The sequence below is a fragment of the Oncorhynchus tshawytscha genome, linkage group LG29, assembly GCF_018296145.1.
Source record: "Oncorhynchus tshawytscha isolate Ot180627B linkage group LG29, Otsh_v2.0, whole genome shotgun sequence".
Classification (NCBI taxonomy): domain Eukaryota; kingdom Metazoa; phylum Chordata; class Actinopteri; order Salmoniformes; family Salmonidae; genus Oncorhynchus; species Oncorhynchus tshawytscha.
In genome coordinates this window covers 20,502,930-20,525,715 of record NC_056457.1, presented here as the reverse complement: position 1 = coordinate 20,525,715, position 22,786 = coordinate 20,502,930, and the positions used below count along the sequence as shown (strand labels likewise).

The following is a 22,786-nucleotide window of genomic DNA, read 5'->3' as shown; positions in this document are numbered from 1 at the left end:
CTCCTTCCTTTTAACCTGCCATCTACTTCTTGTTAAGGTCCCCTCTCCTTCCTTTTAACCTGCCCTCTCCTTCCTTTTAATCTGTCCTCTCCTTCCTTTTAACCTGCCCTCTCCTTCCTTTTAACCTGCCCTCTCCTTCCTTTTAACCTGCCCTCTCCTTCCTTTTAAGCTGCCCTCTCCTTCCTTTTAAGCTGCCCTCTCCTTCCTTTTAAGCTGCCCTCTCCTTCCTTTTAAGCTGCCCTCTCCTTCCTTTTAAGCCCTCTCCTTCCTTTTAAGCTGCCCTCTCCTTCCTTTTAAGCTGCCCTCTCCTTCCTTTTAAGCTGCCCTCTCCTTCCTTTTAAGCTGCCCTCTCCTTCCTTTTAAGCTGCCCTCTCCTTCCTTTTAAGCTGCCCTCTCCTTCCTTTTAAGCTGCCCTCTCCTTCCTTTTAAGCTGCCCTCTCCTTCCTTTTAAGCTGCCCTCTCCTTCCTTTTAAGCTGCCCTCTCCTTCCTTTTAAGCTGCCCTCTCCTTCCTTTTAAGCTGCCCTCTCCTTCCTTTTAAGCTGCCCTCTCCTTCCTTTTAAGCTGCCCTCTCCTTCCTTTTAAGCTGCCCTCTCCTTCCTTTTAAGCTGCCCTCTCCTTCCTTTTAAGCTGCCCTCTCCTTCCTTTTAAGCTGCCCTCTCCTTCCTTTTAAGCTGCCCTCTCCTTCCTTTTAAGCTGCCCTCTCCTTCCTTTTAAGCTGCCCTCTCCTTCCTTTTAAGCTGCCCTCTCCTTCCTTTTAAGCTGCCCTCTCCTTCCTTTTAAGCTGCCCTCTCCTTCCTTTTAAGCTGCCCTCTCCTTCCTTTTAAGCTGCCCTCTCCTTCCTTTTAACCTGCCATCTACTTCTTGTTAAGGTCCCCTCTCCTTCCTTTTAACCTGCCCTCTCCTTCCTTTTAAGCTGCCCTCTCCTTCCTTTTAAGCCGCCCTCTCCTTCCTTTTAAGCTGCCCTCTCCTTCCTTAAAATATTGATTTTGCCCTTTACTACTAAAAACCATAGAAACACATTCAATAACACATTAATAAATGTCAAAACAGGACAGTAAAAAAAAAAGTAAATACTTACTCGACTACTGGAAATCCCTGTTATACTTCACTATACTTCAATCCTCTTTCTTTTATAACCAATAGATGCAGTGCAAACTTTTACTTCCAACATTTTAGAATGCAACCTGAATTTAATGACCAATTACCGAAGTTCTTACTCTTCAAATGTTAAATTTTGCTTTGGTGGTGTGGGTGTAGAAAGCACCTTAAGCTGCTTTTGAATAATCTATTTAGCTCCTGACCTTCTACTGTGGATGGTCTAAACACTGAGGACATACGGCACCTTTTTTCTAAGGGAATAATTTTGAACATCCCCACTGTCCATTAACTGACTCACCTGTGAGAAAACCGTGTTTGAAGTAGAATTGTAGGTAAGACGCCAAAGGCTCAGGCAGTTTCCCAGTCACCCATAACAGCCTATAAACCAATGACAGATTGTCCGATAGGGGACCTTAACCAGAAGCAGGTTCCAATGGAGTCATTAAGGATGCCTCCAGAGATTGGATTAAGTCCACCCCCGATGAAGTGTTGATTTCTCGTTTGGCTCCTGCAGCTTTATTTCCAGTCGACCTTGAACTGGAAGCCTCTGTGGGGTCAGATGGATATTTAGCAGGACAGGGACACATCAGTTACCGACCCCCGCTGCCCTCCCACTCATGTTGACAGACAGGCCACCTTCCTTCCCGCCGCTGGCTTTATTAAATCCAGACTGATGACCGGGAAACGGATACCCCCACACCACACCCCCCACACCCCCAACCCTGGGTGTTCCCATGGAAACGGAGTGCATACCATGTTAGCTATGAAGCTTTTGGAAAACTCACCTCAGAAATGTAATAGGGAATGGAACCACTTAGGTCCAGAAGACTTAACATACCTCATATGAGCAGCACATGGACTGGCACCATATTAGTTTTTCACATTTTTCTGGAGTTTCTTGATGTGGAGACATACTAACAGCACACATAACTGTAAAAAAACTAACAGGAAATATCTATACCTTGCTGTTTCTGTCCTGTTCTCCAGGGAAAGCTTCACTAAGAGGCAGTGCTTAGCCTGCAGTTGTCTTTACGTTTTTTTTTGTTGGTGTTTGACCAAATAACTGTAATTTGATCCTGCAGGTTGCTAACCGAATTTGTTAAAGTAGGCAATCTCCAAGCACTTCGAACATTCAGGGTCCTCAGAGCATTGAAAACTATTTCAGTAATCCCAGGTAAGAGGGAGTCTCCCCTTGTGCTGCAGTGTTACCAAAAAATGGGTTACATTGTCTATTGTCCAGTCCACATACTGTTACTGTACTGTACATGTCCCTTCACCCTCTTCCTCCTCTCTGTCCAAGCCAAAGCCATCCTCTCTGACCCTTGACCTCAATCCAAGCCCCCCTCCCCTCTATTCCAATCCCGGCACATTCAACTGTTGTGTTTTGCCTGTCGTCGGTGCTTTGTCATTGTGTCTGCTTGACTTTCACTTGTTGCAGATATGTTACTGAGTTTGTGGACCTGGGCAATGTCTCAGCCTTACGGACGTTCAGAGTCCTACGAGCACTGAAAACTATCTCAGTCATCCCAGGTGAGAAGGGAGTTTCAAACACTAAGACACCACCCACCGTTGGAAGAACTAAACCCCGGCTACGTTCCAATATGTCTACACTAGCACCCTACTGTACTTAGGATGAAGCAATGTATTGGGCATGCACCCAAAGTGGCCTGCTAGTGTGGGTATTGGAACAGAGTGCCTTGTCATTCCCTTTTTGTTTCCGGTAATCAAACTAACCTGTGAGTGGAAATGAGACCTTTGAGTTGGGCAACGTCTGATTCAAAATGGAGGATTCTCACATTTTAAATTCTCATGGAATATGTTTGCCCATAATATGTTTTAAGTTGTATTAGGCTTATGTACGCGATATACGCATGGTTTACATCACCGTACGAAATGCGTACCTGCAGGTTCCTTCTCGACAATTCAACAACAATAAGAAAAAAGAAAAGATAAGAATACAAGCATAAAGGAAATGGATCAAAAGAATATAATAAATATTTTAGCATAAGTATAATCAAGGAAGGCACAAATTATAGTCCAATATTAACACATGTATTGGGGAAGGGAGGGATGTGGGGCAATGTATAACCTGAGCAGTAGAATAAGCATCTGGTAGCAACCGTTGTGTTGTCACTTCAAATTCATTTTGTATTTAGATGTATGTATGCCATTCATTTATGAAAAATACAAATCTAGTTTCTTTGAAGGCGTAGTCATGCATCAATGCTTGCATCCACATGCTGTATGCAAACACTTCACTATAGACATCAACATAGTGAATATATAGTCCACAGATAAAGCTTCAACATGACATCTGGCCTTAAGCCCAAGGATTATGTTACCTCGTTATCTGACTCAACAGGTCTCATTCACCCTTAGTGTTTAACAGGCATGGGTATAGTCAAATACCACTTTGTATGGTAATAATATCTCCATTCACAACAGACGCTCCCATAGGAAGCAGGACATACAATCCATTCAGACTGGATCTCTACTCAAATAGGACTAAATCCCTTGTTTGGATGAAAGGGGTGTAGTACCCTTAGCAACACAGTGCAGTATATTTCTGAGCAGGGCCCTTTATGTAAACCTACAATGCATAACCTGTCCACTTGACCTGGCCAGGGAAAAACCCTGGACCCTACTTTTTACTTTACGCAATTTAAACCATTTTTTTTATTTCACCTTTATTTAACCAGGTAGGCAAGTTGAGAACAAGTTCTCATTTGCAATTGCGACCTGGCCATAGGCTATAGGACCTAGATTTCTAGATTTACCTGATAGGTCACTTTGGGATGATCTGTACCATACAGTAGCTACCCGGTATCTACTCTGCAGGAGCTAACTTCCATCAGTCATGGCCCATGTATTCCACTTCTTCCTGTTGTCAGGTGCTGTTGAGACACATGGTGCGTCAGGCTCTTCATGGCTGACCTCCTTTGGCCCACACCATCTTCTGGAAATGCCAGACTGGAAGTGACGGTTTAGAGACTGAATTCTCTCAGTGTTCATACTGTACAGCAGTCTGGCCCCTCACACTACCTTTAATCCAACACAAATCCTGGCCAAATAGGAATCAGGATAGTAAAGTAATAGCATAGGATCAGTAAGCTAAATATAGTTAGCTAGGGAAAAAATGCTAGAAAATCTTGGAAATGCTTTGGGAACATTCTGAAACAGGTTTCAAGTCAAAATGTCAGTCAGTCAATTAGTCAGTTAGCCAGTCAGTCAGTTAGTTTGTCAGCCAGTCAGCCAGTCAGTCAGTTTGTCAGCAAGTCAGTCAGCCAGTCAAGGAGTTTGTCAGCCAGTCAGTTAGTTTGTCAGCCAGTCAGTCAATCAGCCAGTCAGGCAGTCAGTCAGTTTGTCAGACAGCTAGTCAGTCAGCCAGTCAGCAGTTAGTTTGTTAACCAGTCAGTTAGTTTGTCAGCAAGACAGCCAGTCAGTTAGTTAGTTTGTCAGCAAGTCAGTCAGCCAGTCAAGGAGTTTGTCAGCCAGTCAGTTAGTTTGTCAGCCAGTCAGGCAGTCAGTCAGTTTGTCAGACAGCTAGTCAGTCAGCCAGTCAGCAATTCCGTTCAGTTAATTTGTCAGTCGGTTAGTTTCTCAGTCAGTCAGTTAGTTTGTTAGCCAGTCAGTCAGTTGGTTAGTTTCTCAGTCAGTCAGTTAGTTAGTTTGACAGCCAGTCAGTTAGTTGGTCAGCCAGTCAGCTAGTTTGTCAGTCAATCAGCCAGTCAGTCATTCAGTCAGTTAGTTTGTCAGCCAGCCAGTCAGTCAGTCAGCCAATCAGCCAATTAGTTAGTTTGCCAGCCAGCCAGTCAGTCAGTCAGCCAGTCAGTTAGTTTGTCTGCCAGTCAGTTAGTTTGTCAGCCAGTCAGTGAGTTTGCCAGTCAATCAGCCAGTCAGGCAGTCAGTCAGTTTGTCAGACAGTTAGTCAGTCAGCCAGTAAGCAATTCTGTTCAGTCAGTCAGTTAATTTGTCAGTCGGTTAGTTTCTCAGTCAGTCAGTTAGTTTGTTAGCCAGTCAGTCGGTTAGTTTGTCAGCCAGTCAGCTAGTTTGTCAGCCAGCCAGCCAGTCAATCAGCCAGTCAGTCAGCCAGTCAGTTAGTTTGTCAGCTAGTCAGTTAGTTTGTCAGCTAGTCAGTTAGTTTGTCAGCCAGTCAGTTAGTTTGTCAGCCAGCCAGTCAATAAGCCAGTCAGTCATCCAGTTAGTTTGTCAGCCAGTCAATCAGTCAGTTAGTTTGTCAGCCAGTCAATCAGTCAGTTAGTTTGTCAACCAGTCAGTTATTTTGTCAGCCAGTCAGTTAGTTTGTTAGCCAGTCAGTCATTTGTTTTGTCAGCCAGTCAGTCAGTCAGTTAGTTTGTTGGCCAGTCAGTCAGTGTTTGTCAGCCAGTCAGTTAGTTTGTCAGCCAGCCAGTCAATAAGCCAGTCAGTCATCCAGTTAGTTTTTCGGCCAGTCAGTCAGCCAGTTAGTTTGTTAACCAGTCAGTTATTTTGTCAGCCAGTCAGTTAGTTTGTTAGCCAGTCAGTCAGTTGTTTTGTCAGCCAGTCAGTTTGTTGTCCAGTCAGTCAGTGTGTCAGCCAGTCAGTTAGTTAGGTTGTCAGCCAGCCAGTCAGTCAGCCAGTTAGTTTGTCAACCAGTCATTTAGTCAGTTAGTTTGTCAGTCAGTTAGTTTGTCAGCCTGCCAGTCAGTCAGCCAGTTAGTTTGTCAGTCAGCCAGTCAGTTCGTTTGTCAGACAGTCAGTTAGTTTGTCAGCCAGTCAGTCAGCCAGTCAGTTAGTTTGTCAGCCAGTCAGTTAGTGTTTCAGCCAGTCAGTCAATCAGTCGGTCAGTTCGTTTTTCAGCCAGTCAGTTAGTTTGTCAGCCAGTTAGTTTGTCAGCCAGTCAGTTCGTTTTCAGTCAGTCAGACAGTTAGTTTGTCAGCCAGCCTGTCAGTCAGCCAGTAAGTCAGTCATTATTTGGGAAGCGTCTGTTGTCAATGACCATACATTGTGAATTTTTCGGTGCACTCTCAAAAAGAAACAAGACAATGTTTCTTTCTGTAGAGGTTAGTTAGTTTTTGTTAGCTTTCTTTGTATTTTGAATGCCGTGTCAGTGTCTTCAGTTTCTGTGTGGCCTTCTTGCTTTTAATGTTCTGAATTTGTAACTGTACAGTTTATTTCATCCATGTCATGGTTAGTATTATTAGTGATGGGCACTGAAATCTATATCAATATTGCATTTTGCGTTTTTTCAAACCAATATCAAAGTTGCAACTGTATGGACTTAACTTCTACGGCTTTGTGAAATTCAGACAAGTTCTTGCTTACTGCCCATTGGGCCAAGAGTGAATGTTCTGGGGGCCTACCCTAGCCAACCTGTTTGAACATAATGGGAAGCTCATTGATGGCCCATCAGCAGGCAGTTAATCTAAGTTGAGATCCTGTGAGAGGGCTTTATGCCTGCAGAAACACTAATGTTTCCTCTTTTACATAAAAGTGTGGGTTAACAGCAAGGATAAGCCAATATCACGATGTGCCTTGCTCATATCAATTACAAACTATATTGATATCATATCGAATTATTGATTTTGGTGCCCACCACTAATTATTATTGATAGTGAGTCGTTGTGTTGTTCCTTATACAATTATTGTAATTTTTGTAACTTGTTATACAGAGTAATGCACTGTAGTTAAGTCACTGTAAACAAGCCCCACTATACAGTATGTAATTGTAAAAAGTAAGAGACCACTAACTTCCAGAATTTTTTATAATTATTTTTGTTAAATGTTTAAATTACATATACATAATAACCATTTTCAGTTATTAGATCTAAAACAGTTCCTTATGATTAGACAGAACTAGCTAACCAAAGATAGCTTCTATTTACCCTGTGTCCATTTCTATGACCATGTGTGTGCGTGCTGACCTATTGACCTTGGGCAGGCCTGAAGACCATTGTGGGCGCGCTGATCCAGTCGGTGAAGAAGCTGGCGGACGTGATGATCCTGACCGTGTTCTGCCTCAGTGTGTTTGCCCTCATTGGCCTGCAGCTCTTCATGGGTAATCTGCGGCAGAAGTGCGTCCGCAGCACAGCGCACTGCGTCAACAACACCCTCAACACCAACACCACCTTCTTCTGCAACAACCGGACGTGGCCCTCGCTCAAAGACTTCATCGCAGACGAAGGTGAGCGCTGTGCGCCAGTTAAACACCTGTTTAATGAATGAATGTATCATTTAGTTAAAAAGGCTGACCCTAGTGAGAGCAAAGATCCCTTTTGCGAGAGAGACTTGTTGTATAGGGTGGCTTAGGGCTAAATGCCCCCCAGGGTTAAACACCCCCCTCCTGTAATTCACATCATTTCCTGAAGGCCACTAGTCTTTCCCTGGAGGCCACTAGCCTTTCCCTGGAGGCGGCTAGTCTTTCCCTGGAGGCCGCTAGCCTTTCCCTGGAGGCGGCTAGTCTTTCCCTGGAGGCGGCTAGTCTTTCCCTGGAGGCGGCTAGTCTTTCCCTGGAGGCGGCTAGTCTTTCCCTGGAGGCGGCTAGTCTTTCCCTGGAGGCGGCTAGTCTTTCCTTTCCCTGGAGGCGGCTAGTCTTTCCCTGGAGGCGGCTAGTCTTTCCCTGGAGGCGGCTAGTCTTTCCCTGGAGGCGGCTAGTCTTTCCCTGGAGGCGGCTAGTCTTTCCCTGGAGGCGGCTAGTCTTTCCCTGGAGGCGGCTAGTCTTTCCCTGGAGGCGGCTAGTCTTTCCCTGGAGGCGGCTAGTCTTTCCCTGGAGGCGGCTAGTCTTTCCCTGGCGGCTAGTCTTTCCCTGGAGGCGGCTAGTCTTTCCCTGGAGGCGGCTAGTCTTTCCCTGGAGGCGGCTAGTCTTTCCCTGGAGGCGGCTAGTCTTTCCCTGGAGGCGGCTAGTCTTTCCCTGGAGGCGGCTAGTCTTTCCCTGGAGGCGGCTAGTCTTTCCCTGTCTTTCCCTGAGGCGGCTAGTCTTTCCCTGGAGGCGGCTAGTCTTTCCCTGGAGGCGGCTAGTCTTTCCCTGGAGGCGGCTAGTCTTTCCCTGGAGGCGGCTAGTCTTTCCCTGGAGGCGGCTAGTCATTCCCTGGAGGCGGCTAGTCTTTCCCTGGAGGCGGCTAGTCCCTTTCCCTGGAGGCGGCTAGTCTTTCCCTGGAGGCGGCTAGTCTTTCCCTGGAGGCGGCTAGTCTTTCCCTGGAGGCGGCTAGTGATTCCCTGGAGGCGGCTAGTGATTCCCTGGAGGCGGCTAGTGATTCCCTGGAGGCGGCTAGTGATTCCCTGGAGGCGGCTAGTGATTCCCTGGAGGCGGCTAGTGATTCCCTGGAGGCGGCTAGTGATTCCCTGGAGGCGGCTAGTGATTCCCTGGAGGCGGCTAGTGATTCCCTGGGCGGCTAGGATTCCCTGGCTAGTGATTCCCTGGAGGCGGCTAGTGATTCCCTGGAGGCGGCTAGTGATTCCCTGGAGGCGGCTAGTGATTCCCTGGAGGCGGCTAGTGATTCCCTGGGCGGCTAGTGATTCCCTGGCGGCTAGTGATTCCCTGGAGGCGGCTAGTGATTCCCTGGGCGGCTAGTGATTCCCTGGGCTAGTGATTCCCTGGAGGCGGATTCTAGTGATTCCCTGGAGGCGGCTAGTGATTCCCTGGAGGCGGCTAGTGATTCCCTGGAGGCCCTGGGCTAGTGATTCCCTGGAGGCGGCTAGTGATTCCCTGGCGGCGGATTCCCTGGAGTGTGATTCCCTGGAGGCGGCTAGTGATTCCCTGGCGGCTAGTGATTCCCTGGAGGCGGCTAGTGATTCCCTGGAGGCGGCTAGTGATTCCCTGGGCGGCTAGTGATTCCCTGGCTAGTGATTCCCTGGAGGCGGCTAGTGATTCCCTGGAGGCGGCTAGTGATTCCCTGGAGGCGGCTAGTGATTCCCTGGAGGCGGCTAGTGATTCCCTGGAGGCGGCTAGTCTTTCCCTGGAGGCCGCTAGTCTTTCCCCGGAGGCCATTTAGAAAAAGTGATATTTATCTAATCTAATGAAGTTAGATCTATGAACGTTTCATATACAGTACCAGTCAAAAGTTTGGACACCTACTCATTTTTTAAAAACTATTTTCTACATTGTAGAATAATAGTGAAGACATCAAAACTATGAAATAACACATATCAAATCATGTAGTAACCAAAAAAGTGTTAAATAAATATAACAAATATATTTTATATTTTAGATTCTTCAAAGTAGCCACCCATTGCCTTGATGACAGCTTTGGAAACTCTTGGCATTCTCTCAACCAGCTTCATGAGGTACACCTGGAATGCATTTCAATTAACAACTGTGCCTTGTTCAAATTTAATGTGTGGAATTTCTTTCCTTCTCAATGCGTTTGAGCCAATCAGTTGTGTTGTGGCAAGGTAGGGGTGATATACAGAAGATAACCCTATTTGGTAAAAGACCAAGTCCATATTATGGCAAGAACAGATCAAATAAGCAAACAGAAACGACAGTCCATCATTACTTTAAGACACGAAGGTCAGTCAATGCGGAACATTTCAAGAACTTTGAAAGTTTCTTTGAGTGCAGTCACAAAAACCATCAAGCGCTAGGATGAAACTGGCTCACATGAGGACCGCCACAGGAAAGGAAGACTCAGAGTTACCTCTGCTTCAGAGGATAAGTTCATTAGCGTTACCAGCCTCAGAAATTGCAGCCCAAATAAATGCTTCACAGAGTTCAAATAACAGACACATCTCGACATCAACTGTTCAGAGGAGACTGCACAAATCAGGCCTTCATGGTTGAATTGCTGCAAAGAAACGACTACTAAAGGATGCCAATAAGAAGAAGAGACTTGCTCGGGCCAAGAAATACAAGCAATGGACATTAGACTGTGGAAATCTGTCCTTTGGTCGATGAGACCAAATTTGAGATTTTTGGTTCCAACTGCCATGTCTTTGTGAGATGAGGGGTGGGGGAACGGATGATCTCTGCATGTGTGGTTCCCACCGTGAAGCATGGAGGAGGAGGCGTGATGGTGAGGGGGAGCTTTGCTGGTGACACTGTCTGTGATTTATTTAGAATTCTAGGCACACTTAACCAGCATGGCTACCACAGCATTCTGCAGCAATACACCATCCCATCTGGTTTGCGCTTAGTGGGACTATCATTTGTTTTTCAACAGGACAATCAATGATCCAACGCACCTCCAGGCTGTGTAAGGGCTATTTGACCAAGGAGAGTGATGAGGTGCTTTGTCAGATGACGTGGCCTTCACAATCACCCAACCTCAAGCTAATTGAGATGGTTTGGGATGAGTTGGACAGCAGAGTGAAGGAAAAGCAGCCAACAAGTGCTCAACAAATGTGGAAACTCCTTCAAGACTGTTGGAAAAGCATTCCAGGTGAAGTTGGTTGAGAGAATGCCAAGAGTGTGCCAAGCAGTCATCAAGGCAAAGGGTGGCTACTTTGAAGAATCTCAAATGTAAAATATATTTGTGTTTGTTAACACTTTTTTGGTTACTACATTATTCCATATGTGTTATTTCATAGTTTTGATGTCTTCACTATTATTCTACAATGTAGAAAATAGTAGAAATAAAGAAAAACCCTTGAATGAGTAGGTGTGTCCAATATTTTGACTGGTACTGTATAGAAATCTTACCAAAACTGAAAATAGACATTTCCCTTAAATTACCCTATTAGGAGACTGAAAATCGATTTTTGAGGGGTAAAAACCATACTACAAAAAAACGAAATGTTTTGTACTCGATAGCTTTTTGCCAAAAATTAGAATACTCTATATCAAATCAAATCAAATTTATTTATATAGCCCTTCGTACATCAGCTGATATCTCAAAGTGCTGTCCAGAAACCCAGCCTAAAACCCCAAACAGTAAGCAATGCAGGTGTAGAAGCACGGTGGCTAGGAAAAACTCCCTAGAAAGGCCAAAATCTAGGAAGAAACCTGGTTCCTCTCTAGGTTATGTGGGGTGGCCAGTCCTCTTCTGGCTGTGCCGGGTGGAGATTATAACAGAACATGGCTAAGATGTTCAAATGTTCATAAATGACCAGCATGGTCCAATAATAATAAGGCAGAACAGTTGAAACTGGAGCAGCAGCACGGCCAGGCGGAATGGGGACAGCAAGGAGTCATGTCAGGTAGTCCTGAGGCATGGTCCTAGGGCTCAGGTCCTCCGAGAGAGAGAAAGAAAGAAAGAAAGAGAAAGAGAGAATTAGAGAGAGCACACTTAAATTCACACAGGACACCAAATAGGACAGGAGAAGTACTCCAGATATAACAAACGGACCCTAGCCCCCCGACACATAAACTACTGCAGAATAAATACTGGAGGCTGAGACAGGAGGGGTCAGGAGACACTGTGGCCCCATCCGAGGACACCCCCAGACAGGGCCAAACAGGAAGGATATAACCCCACCCACTTTGCCAAAGCACAGCCCCCACACCACTAGAGGGATATCTTCAACCACCAACTTACCATCCTGAGACAAGGCCGAGTATAGCCCACAAAGATCTCCGCCACGGCACAACCCAAGGGGGGGGCGCCAACCCAGACAGGAAGATCAGTGACTCAACCCAGTCAAGTGACGCACCCCTCCCAGGGACGGTATGAAAGAGCCCCAGTAAGCCAGTGACTCAGCACCTGTAATAGGGTTAGAGGCAGAGAATCCCAGTGGAAAGAGAGGAACTGGCCAGGCAGAGACAGCAAGGGCGGTTCGTTGCTCCAGAGCCTTTCCGTTCACCTTCTCACTCCTGGGCCAGACTACACTCAATCATATGACCCACTGAAGAGATGAGTCTTCAGTAAAGACTTAAAGGTTGAGACCGAGTTTGCGTCTCTTACATGGGTAGGCAGACCATTCCATAAAAATGGAGCTCTATAGGAGAAAGCCCTGCCTCCAGCTGTTTGCTTAGAAATTCTAGGGACAATTAGGAGGCCTGCGTCTTGTGACCGCAGCGTACGTGTAGGTATGTACGGCAGGACCAAATCAGAGAGATAGGTAGGAGCAAGCCCATGTAATGCTTTGTAGGTTAGCAGTAAAACCTTGAAATCAGCCCTTGCCTTGACAGGAAGCCAGTGTGGGGAGGCTAGCACTATAGTAATATGATCAAATGTATATTCCCTGCCACTGATACAATGTAATTAGACATATGCAATAGCTTGGGCCTGCCTAAAGTTTTGGTGATGTTGAGCTTTTACTCAAGGCTACGTGTGTTATTAACGTGTGATATGATATGTGAAGTATCCTCGAAATATGAAAAAATTAACAACACTAGAGCAGTAGATTATATGTTAGTGTATAAGATTAACATGCTGTAATATAGACCTGGTTTCAAACAATATTTGAAATCTTTCAAATACTCTCAGTTTTTGGTTTAACCTGCCTGCAGTGCCACTTGGACAGAGTTTGCACTTTTGGGACTCTTCCATTGATTCCATTGCGCCAGCCAAGCGTAATCAAACACAGGTAAAGTATTTGAACGATTTCAACTAGTTGAACCCAGTTCTGGCTCACATGCTGTTGTAGTGATTGATGTTTCTTAACTGCACTAATATGGTCATGTTGTTGGTCGTGGGTCTCTTAGCTTTGGGTAAGTCTTACAGTTGTTGTGTGACAGTGACGTCAACCAAACGTTACATGCAGCCATAGCATAACATGTTTGCAGAGGATAATGTGTATCCTAGAAAACGGCTCACACATCAGTTGTTTGAGGCTCATTATGGACACACAGGACATGGCAGTGTCCTATCCAAACAGGCAATAACAGAGACAACCCTGCAGCGATGGGATTACTAGGGTCCACCCTCACCAACACAAATCATTGCGTGCTAACCTTTGCTGCACAACACTGACGTGGCACATATGTTTAAATGGACTGACGGTCCTCTAATGGAGAATGATTGTCACATGACGAGACCACTTGACGCCTGACCATCATGATGTAATGATAGTAAACACCACAGCCAAACAAACAAGGCAAAAACAAAACAGCTCAATATTGTTTCCTAAGATTGCATCTATAATTGTTTATTTAACACAGCAACAATGCATAGCAATTTTTTTTTTTTTTAAACACACTTGTCAAAATGTAAGTCATCTTTTTTTTGTGGGAGTCGGCAGCAACTCAGTTACTGGGTTCTGCTATGCTATTCATTCATTCACCCTCCCTTCAACTTCAAGCAGGCTCCGCTACACATCACATCACCAGGCTACTGGTCCCTAAAAGCTCGGGTGAAACACACAACAATAACATTTTCTTAATTTGATAAATGATTCAAATCCTACATCCAGTGGGTTGTTTAAGGGTGGGATGATTTGAGATCAGTGATTAATATAATACAGTCAATAAACAACTTTCCCCAAGCAGGGCATTCTGGTCATAAGGTCTGAGTACCATTGAAATACTTTTAACCTTGAGATGCTAATGCTTTTGGGCACATTCAGCAATACTGGAGCAATGTAATCAACAACGAAAAAAATCTTTCTCCCCTTTTCAGACAACTACTACAAAGTGGAGGGAGCTAAGGATGCCTTAATATGTGGGGACGGGAGTGATGCTGGGTAAGTGACACTGCTCTTTCTCCTCGTTCTATTGCTAAAGAAAATGACAGTGAACAATAGCCAATAAATATGAATGTGCATCACTGTGAAGAGAGGTTAGTACCATTCTGTATGTGTTGTAGCCAGCTCCCCTCTTGTTGATCTTGTTTGGCATGGTAAGGAACAAAAACAGAGAAGGGTTGGCAAAATACCAAACAGACCGGACCACCAGGCTAGTGTGACGGTGGCTTGTACTGTAGATGGTTTAACCATAGCCTCATGATCCATAGCCTCATGAACCTTAGCCTCATGTTGTATGCTCTAGTCTAGTACATGCTGTTGAGCAGTACCAGAGGATGTCACAAAGGGGCCCTGAGGTTAGGGTTTAGGTGGCTGAGATGATGCCTGTCGCTGTGTGGCTAAGTCAACAGAGATAGCCTGGCTCTGAGGGTGTGAGTCAGCAAGACGGAGTGATGGTCGACTGATGGCGACTCAGCTGCCCTCAGGCTGTAGAGAGAAGACACCATGGGCTTATCAACCACCATCCATCCTGTGAGAGCCAATAGGCTTTAACAAGCGAGTGGGCCTTGACAGTGACTTTAACTATGGTTGCGTTGCTAATATGCCAGAATTGGTTTCCTCAAACTATGCTTGATGAGTAACCTTGCATTGGACGGGAATATGTGTTAGCACTAATGTGTGTTTAGGCTTTAGCTCAGAGGGATAATGCGTTTTTGAGTCATACAGATTGACACTGGTGTGCTACACAGTAGGCTTGCAGATCCAAGAAGGACAGAATCCCACAGTTCTTTGTAGATATTTTTGCTGTCATGATGCGTGCACCCCAAGTTATATAGCACAGTTGGAGTAATGTGTATAGAAGTAAGCAAAGCTACCCCATTGAGGAGATGCAAAGATGAGCCAAGGGACCTAATTCGGGGAGAAAACAGGGTAAAAAAAAATGCTTTTAGCCATACCACCCTGGACACGCCTGTTCAGGGTTGGGCCTGGTTAGTACTGGGACGGGAGACTGCCTGGAAATACCCGATGCCGTAACCCAAAAATTATAATATATATATATATATATATATATATATAGTACCAGTCAAAAGTTTGGACACACCTACTCATTCAAGGGTTTTTCTTTATTTTACTATTTTCTACATTGTAAAATGATAGTGAAGACAGACATCAAAACTATGAAATAACACATGGAATCATGTTGTAACCAAAAAAGTGTGAAACAAATCAAAATATATGTTATATTTGAGATTCTTCAAAGTAGCCACCCTTTGCCTTGTTGACAGCTTTGCACATTTTTGGCATTCTCTCAACCAGCTTCACCTGGAATTATTTTCCAACAGTCTTGAAGGAGTTCTCACATATGCTGAGCACTTGTTGTCTGCTTTTCCTTCAGTCTGCGGTCCAACTCATCCCAAACCATCTGAATTGGCTTGAGGTCAGGTGATTGTGGATTGTGGAGGCCATCCACAACACTCTTTTGGTTAATACATGATTTCATATGTGTTATTTCATAGTTTTGATGCCTTCACTATTATTCTACAATGTAGAAAATAGTTCAAAATATGGAAAAACCCTTGAATGAGTAGGTGTGTCCAAACTTTTGACTGGTACTGTATATATAAAATAAGTAAGCCCAGCTTATAAATAGTAATTTAGTTCAACTAATAACTTTGGTTTGTGTCACTTTGACATTGGATAATCTTTATGTTTTAAGGATTGGGGCCAACAAAAAATAAATAATAATATCTCAGAAAATAATGGTCAATTTACAATTCCTTAATATATCTCCCACATTCACTGAAGTGAAACGACATTGACCGCAACCCAAAACGGATGTATTCTGGACCAGGATTTGGCAATTGGGAGAACATGCATGTTGCATGGCTGGGGGTAAATCACAAACGTGTCGGCTCATCACCCTGGCCATGAGTGTGACATGCTAGTACCCGGCTGCTCTCTGGATGACAGTATGAAGGGTTGAGCCATGGGAGACTGCAGTTAGCATATCAACATGTGACCTCTGACATCACTTGTGTACTGTGTACATTTTAGGACACCCAGTGGCAATTGTATCCATAGAAAGAAGGCGAGCCTGAACACAACTACACTGAGCATGCAACAGTGAAAAATGTGTCCATGAAGTGTGGCATCTTTCTTAGCCATTAAGCAACAACATGATAGTCACTTTCAGGGAGGATAAAGGGGGCATCTTTAATATTCGTCAAGTTAACATCAGATGGCAACTTTCCGAATCATTCTGATGTTGTTCTGAGACATTCTGAATCCCATTCTCAGCCCAACTACTCATCAAATGAATGTACTTCACATAGACATGGAATTAATGAATGCCATCAACACTAACATGACCCGTCATGCCAATGCTCTAATCCTGTAACGCCAAGTGATTTTGGAGCAACGGACAGGAGTGGCAGGATAGGAGTGCCAGGGCTAAGATCTAGGGTTTTACAAAGTAAATAATACCCATCTGTATTCTGTTGGGTGCCAAGCTCTAATGTGCCCCACGGTTTCCATTTTGCTCCAACCACAAACACAGACAAAATAGTCCCCACTTTCAATTTAATCTCCTACTTTTATACTTACAAAATAATGATTGGAAAATGAATACCAACAACATTTCATCCATGTCTTTTCCAGGAACTCACACAGGAAATCACACAGGCAGTCTCCATCAAATGAAAGCCTCTTCCAATGCCCTCAATGTCACGTTCCAATGCCCTCAATGTCCAATGCCCCCCCCCCCACCACAAAGGGTTAAAAAATGTTCTTTAAAAAGCTGCTGTAATTGATACCGGGATATTTCAACATTCTAATCATCCCCCCCTCCCTCTTTTCTTAAAAAAATTTCCTGTGAGACAGGGAATCTATTGAAGATGTAATGGAAAGTAGGAAAAACATACGGGTTGTGTGTTATTGGGCGAATGCCTAAAGGGAGAGCAGAGTAATGGTCCCTTGGGGTGAGTTATGGCGGGGTGGGGACACGGTAAATGTAACATCTGCCTCCAGCCACACGGAGACAAAGGATGTATTTGTCTGTCTCTCTGAGAGATAACAGCCAATCCAATCGCACGCTCCAGCTTGTGTCCACGAATGATAAAACAGCCAGGCTCTAAGCTTTGTCTGTCTGGTGCATGGTGATTGGTCCAAAGTTCTGATTTATGCAGCGTTCAAGTACTAGTCGGAACTGGGAAACTCTGACTTGCTAACTGGTTGTAGTTATATATGTTCCACGTTCAACTAGTTAGCAAGTCTGAAATTATCAAGTTTCCTAGTTCCGACTAGCACGTGAACACGGCATAAATCAGCTTTGAAGTTTGGTGACCAATTAGTAGCCATATTTTAGCCATTGATTCAATTTAAATGGAACAATAAAGGTATTAAATACTGTGGCCTTACATGGCCTTAAATAATGTCTCATCTTCATTTTTTTGTGCTATGATTTCTTACTCTTTAACAAAATGCCAAACACCCATCTAAGTGGTCAGAGGATGGAACTGCCTCGAAAATGTTAAGTGAAATACACTGTATATACAAAAGTATGTGGACACCCCTTTAAATGAGTGGATTTGGCTATTTCAGCCTCACCCATTGCTGACAGGTGTATAAAATCGAGCACACAGCCATGCAATCTCCATGGACAAAGATTGACAGTAGAATGACCTTACTGAATAACTCTTTCAATGTGGCACCGTCATAGGATGCCATCTTTCCGACAAGTCAGTTTGTCAAATTTCTGCCCTGCTAGAGCTGCCCCAGTCAACAGTAAGTGCTGTTATTGTGAAGTTGAAACGTCTAGGACAACGGCTCAGCTGCAAAGTAGTAGGCTACACAAGCTCACAGAACGGGACCACCGAGTGCTGAAGCGAGTAGCGTGTGAAAAAATGCTTATTACCAAGTTCTAAACTGCCTCTGGAAGCAACGTCAGCACAATAACTGTTAGTCTGGAGCTTTATGAAAAGGGATTCCATGGCCGAGCAGCCGCACACAAGCCTAAGATCACCATGTGCAATGCCAAGCATCAGCTGGAGTAGTGTAATGCTTGACGCCATTGGACTCTGGAGCAGTCGAAACATGTTCTCTGGAGGGATGAATCATGCTTCACCGTCTGGCAGTCAGACGGACGAATCTGGGTTTGCCAGATGCCAGGAGAACGCTACCTGCCAGAATGCGGAGTGACGACTGTAAAGTAAAGGTAGAGGAAGAGTAATGGTCTGGAGCTGTTTTTCATGGATCGGGCTCGGCCCCTTATTTCCAGTGAAGGGAAATCTTAACACTACAGCATACAATGGCATTCTAGATGATTCTGTGTTTCCAACGTTGTGGCAACAGTTTGGGGAAGGCCCTTTCATGTTTCAGCATGATAATGCCCCCATGCACAAAGCGAGGTCCATAAAGAAATGTTTTGTCAAGATCGGTGTGGAAGAACCTGACTGACCTGCACAGAACCCTGACCTCAACCCCGTCGAACACTACGATCCAGGCCTAATCGCCCCAAATCAGTGCCCAACCTCACTAATGATCTTGGAGCTGAATGGAAGCAAGTCCCTGCAGCAAAGTTCCAACATCTAGTGGAAAGACTTGCCAGAAGAGTGGAGGCTGTTATAGCAGCAAAGGGGGGAACAACTCCATATTAATGCCCATCATTTTGGAATGAGATATTCGATGAGCAGGTGTCCACATACTTTTGGTCATGTAGTGTATATAATATATGTTATTTTTCTGTAGCGATGAACTGAGATGGAATGTTAAACGCCATTTGTGAGCTTGTATTAACACAACACCCTTTAAGATAAATACATGGCAGACAATGGTATTTGTTTGTCTCTGTGGTGTTTGTTTACTGGTCTGGCTACCTCGGTCTCATAGGGTCAATGAAGGTCTGTAGAAATCAATGCTCCCATAGGCTCGTCCCACATTCAGCTGGTCACTGGCTGTCACTCACTGGAACCTTTTCCTGTCAATCAAAATGGACATGGATCTGGGCCAATATTTATCAAACTTCTGAGAAAAAAATGCTTGATGACTACGGCCCGGGGGTGGAGAGGCAGCGGGAGGGGGCTAGTGGGTTTGCCCCTCCACTTTAGTCACATTTTATCCTTTTTAAGCTTTTTAGCTTCACTCTAATGGCTTTGTTAATGGCTAACCTGACTGCAAAGTGAAGATTATTGCCTCTCACTTACATCCACCTTTTTGCTCTCCCCCACCCTAGGCTCTCTGTATGTGCCATGTTCTTAACTCCTTTTATTTCTCTGACTCCAGTTCTACTTGATGAGTCATCAAATTGAATGTAACAGCTCGCTAATTGCATTTATATCAAGTGCAAGTTGAAGGGCCTTTATTTTTGTCGATATTAATGCTGGCTAGCTTTGCTGTTAACATTTTTTTCGAATGACATTATCACTGGCCTATATCGTTAGGGTGGCGATTCAGAGAGGCTTCACAGAATACTTTAAGATAGTCCTCGGGTATGCTAACAATTGTGCCGTTATTGCCCAGTTATGATACCAGCTGAAGGACTCCTTTGATGATCTGGTCTTTTCTTAGTACTGTAAATATTCTTATTATAAAAACCCATCAGCAGGCATGTATTACACTGGTAATTAGAGTGTAAAATTATGTTCATTAAGATAAGAGGTAGTATAAATCAACTATAAGTAGGATGTATTTTAGATGCTTTAAATGTTACATGAGTATGTCCGCCTCCTATTATTTGACCCGGTTCACCTCAAAATAGCCCATAGTAATAGTCATATGACGCTTGATTGTTTGTTCGTTTCTCCAGACCTTTTACTTGATTGCCAGTTGACCTAAGAGAACTCAAAAATCTATGAAATAATTATGCAAGGAATCTAAACTTTTTTGTAAATGCATGAATAACATGGGAAATATTGTATGGCATTTTAACCTAATCAAACAATCCGCCCTAATCTACACAAGCTACACTGGGAACAAGAAAATGCATAAAATACCACATAAATCATGACAAACCAATCTGAGAGACCATTCCACATCCTCAGGAGAGGTCACAGAAAACAATCTCCATGGGCAACAACCTCCTGGATACTGTTGCTATAGAAATGTTAAGTACTTTCATTCTCATAGACCTCAGTCCTAGAACTCTCTAATATTAGGCCAACTGGTTGTAATGTCAACTTTTGTTTTTTTTAATGGTTTGGGATGAAGACATAATGTTTTTTTTTTTAGATGAGGGGGGCCTAGCATTATGGACGCCTTGAGCAGATAGACATGTAAAAATTAAACTTACATTTCCAGTGAATATTGTAATTTTGTTAAAACACGTCTTATGGAGTGACAAAATACATACCCAAACTATTCATTTTCGTTCTTGACGTACACATTGCGAGCATCATTATTTCCAGAGTATGAATCGTAGTTCTCTTTTTGTTGCCGATTATCATCCTCTTTTGCTGTTGTGTTCACTCTGCCTGTATCAGTGCCTGAGGAGGAAGCGTGGTTGTGTAAGAGCTAAAGCCTATTGCAGAGTTCTTCATCACGATCTGGTTCACACAGAAAACAGAAGAAAATTGACTAAAACAGGGAGGGACAACCTCGATTTGACCAATAAGAAACACGCATTTACTTTTTCCACTGCAAAATGTTCAAAAATGTTTTCGTTTGCAAACTTTAATGAAGGACTCAGCCTGGCTATTCCTAGCCTGTGGTTGGTCACTCGGTGAAGCAGCCTGGGCAGAATCATGGATCATATTCAATAGGGCACACAATAGTAAACTAAAATGAACATTTCTTGTTGGACAAGTCTATGTAGTCCCTCCCTATTTCAGTTAGTTTTCTTCCATTTTGTGCCTAACGAACACTGACTTGGTAAACCTGGGCATAAATCTGAGCAGTGAGAACATCAGGTCTAGGAGGTCACCTTCCTCTCCCCACCAGGCTTTGAAGCCTTCCCACCAGGCTTTGTTGTTTCACAGGGTGGAAGGGTTGGAAGGGGTGACTCAACTCACAGCCAAGCCAATGTTCCCTCCACAAAGTGACCGTAGGGAACACTCCCCTGCTCCCACTTCTGTTCACTTTTATGTTGTATCCTATCAACTATTGGAGCTCATCCGTTGCTGGGATAAGAGGGAGAGGGATGGGGGCGAGGGGGGAGGGGTCATGTCTGATCTGATGAACACACATCAGAACTGTTGTTTGTCATATGGGCCATGTACTCAGATATAGAGATCTGATGTTTCAATTAATCCTCGCCAGCTGATTTGATACTTTTAACAGCCTACTACTACCATTTATTCCAAGTGCACCACATCATCACTGTTTTGCTGCTGCCAATCTGTTTGGTCTCTCTTTTTCTCTGTACCGTTGTCAGTGGAGTACTGATGCTTCCTTGACAGTTTCCAAGGTATTAGGTCTACAGTAAAGACCAAACTGTACATCACATCTAACTTTTCAACAGCGTGTTGTGATGAACCGTCAGGTAGTCACTATCCTCACAGGGATATAGTTCATCATCCACCAACCCTCCTACAACCCTCCCCGCCCCTTCCCAGATCCTCTTAAAGGGATAGTTACCGGGGCTCACTGCTGGTGCCAAAAATAGCTCCATGTCAGAATGCCCAGTGCCCTGGCGAGAGATAGGATAGCGGTCGATCGCACCCCCAGCTGCCGGAGTGCTGAGAGAAAGCAGTTACTCTGACAGATACTCTCAGTGACTCCTCTGTGTCAGGGTTCATCTCTCTCTCTCTCTCTGACAACAATACGACACGTTACTCATCACAACACAAACCCCAGGCGCCGTTTCGATTGCTTGTGTCCTATAAAAGTGATCTGATTCTGTGGATGTTTCATGTTTGGGGCTCAGCAACAGCTACATTTGTGTGACTGCTGTAGTGACATTTTCTGTGCAGTCCAATTAGACATAGGGTGAGAGCATTCATTTACCAAACTTGGCACTTTTAATTACAGGGTGAGGCATTGTTAGGTTATAGCAATCCCTGGCACTCTTTCCTGGTTTTCCTGTAAGGTCATAAGAATTTATGCCCCTAGAAAAATAACAAAACATTATTCTGCTACCATATTTTGGTGGGTTACTATGTACGTGTACATGCACCCGTGATAAAAGTGTACAGAAAACACAAAGGGTGTACTTAGAATTGGAAATTGGATATCTAGGAAATGCATCTTAAAAACAATGCTAAAGGATATTCTGCAGTTCAGACATGTCATGCCGCCGTATGGGAATTGTGTGTGTGGTGGGTTTGAGGCCTTCCGTTAGCAGCCTCCCGGGGGTCTGAAGTGGGGCATGTCCATTGACACGTCCGCCAGATACACAGAGAGGTGTCTGGTGGGTGATAGCGCCCATCGCCCCACACCCTCACACCCTCCCTCCGCATGCCGCAGCCACGGCCAAGGCCGCTGACAGACAGGTGTTGCCTGGCCGGTCAAACAGGCTGCGGTTGTGGTGGGCATTGCAGGGATGGGTGAAGGGCTGGGGTGGTGTGAAGGGGAGAGGGATTGGCGTGATAGCAGGTTGGTGGCATCACGTCCATTCAACTCCCCAGCCACGCTCTTCCTGACGCCCACCCGTTTCACCCCAGCCCCCCTAACCCGGTCCACGTCTGAAGAAGCCGGGGGTCGGAGTGACTCACCTTTTTGTCACAAGAATATGGGGACGGTTTCTAACGTGGGGTGGCATGCAGTGGCATTGCAGTGCCGTGGCATTGCTCTGAACTTACGTCACCCTCGCTGGCTCTTGAACTGTTTCTTACACAGTTAGTCATGGAAATGTCTAAACCAGTTCCACTATGTAATGTACATTTGAAGAACAATCACAAAATACTCTGATAAGCTTATAAACTGTAAATTACATTTGTGATATTTCAGCTTATTGAATTAGTATTATCTGTACCACACGATGGGGACGACTGGTACGGGACCTTGTCGCATGGATAAAGCTCAAGGCCTGTGGACACGGTTATTTATCTTAATGGCCACCCTTCGCTAAGATAACAGGCGTGGGATGAGCTCACTGTGCGGCAATGACAAGCCAGTGAATGTGCATGAACTGTACACACTAAGGAGGCAGCATATTGGCATGGGATCCAATCTGCAGCATCATTTTATACAGTATGACCTTGTTTACGTTTTTGTAGT

At 44.6% G+C, this 22,786-nt stretch overlaps 1 protein-coding gene across 3 annotated transcripts in view; it reads left to right on the top strand.

The window, feature by feature from the left end:
- scn5lab (sodium channel, voltage gated, type V-like, alpha b) overlaps nucleotides 1–22,786 on the top strand; it is a 212,639-nt gene that overhangs the window by 74,318 nt on the left and 115,535 nt on the right. For all 3 annotated transcript variants that reach the window (XM_042308644.1, XM_042308645.1, XM_042308643.1), the window contains exons 6-8: nucleotides 2,538–2,629; nucleotides 7,020–7,262; nucleotides 13,573–13,636. In XM_042308644.1, coding sequence (XP_042164578.1) covers nucleotides 2,538–2,629; nucleotides 7,020–7,262; nucleotides 13,573–13,636 — 399 coding nt within the window. The remainder of the gene's footprint in view (nucleotides 1–2,537; nucleotides 2,630–7,019; nucleotides 7,263–13,572; nucleotides 13,637–22,786) is intronic.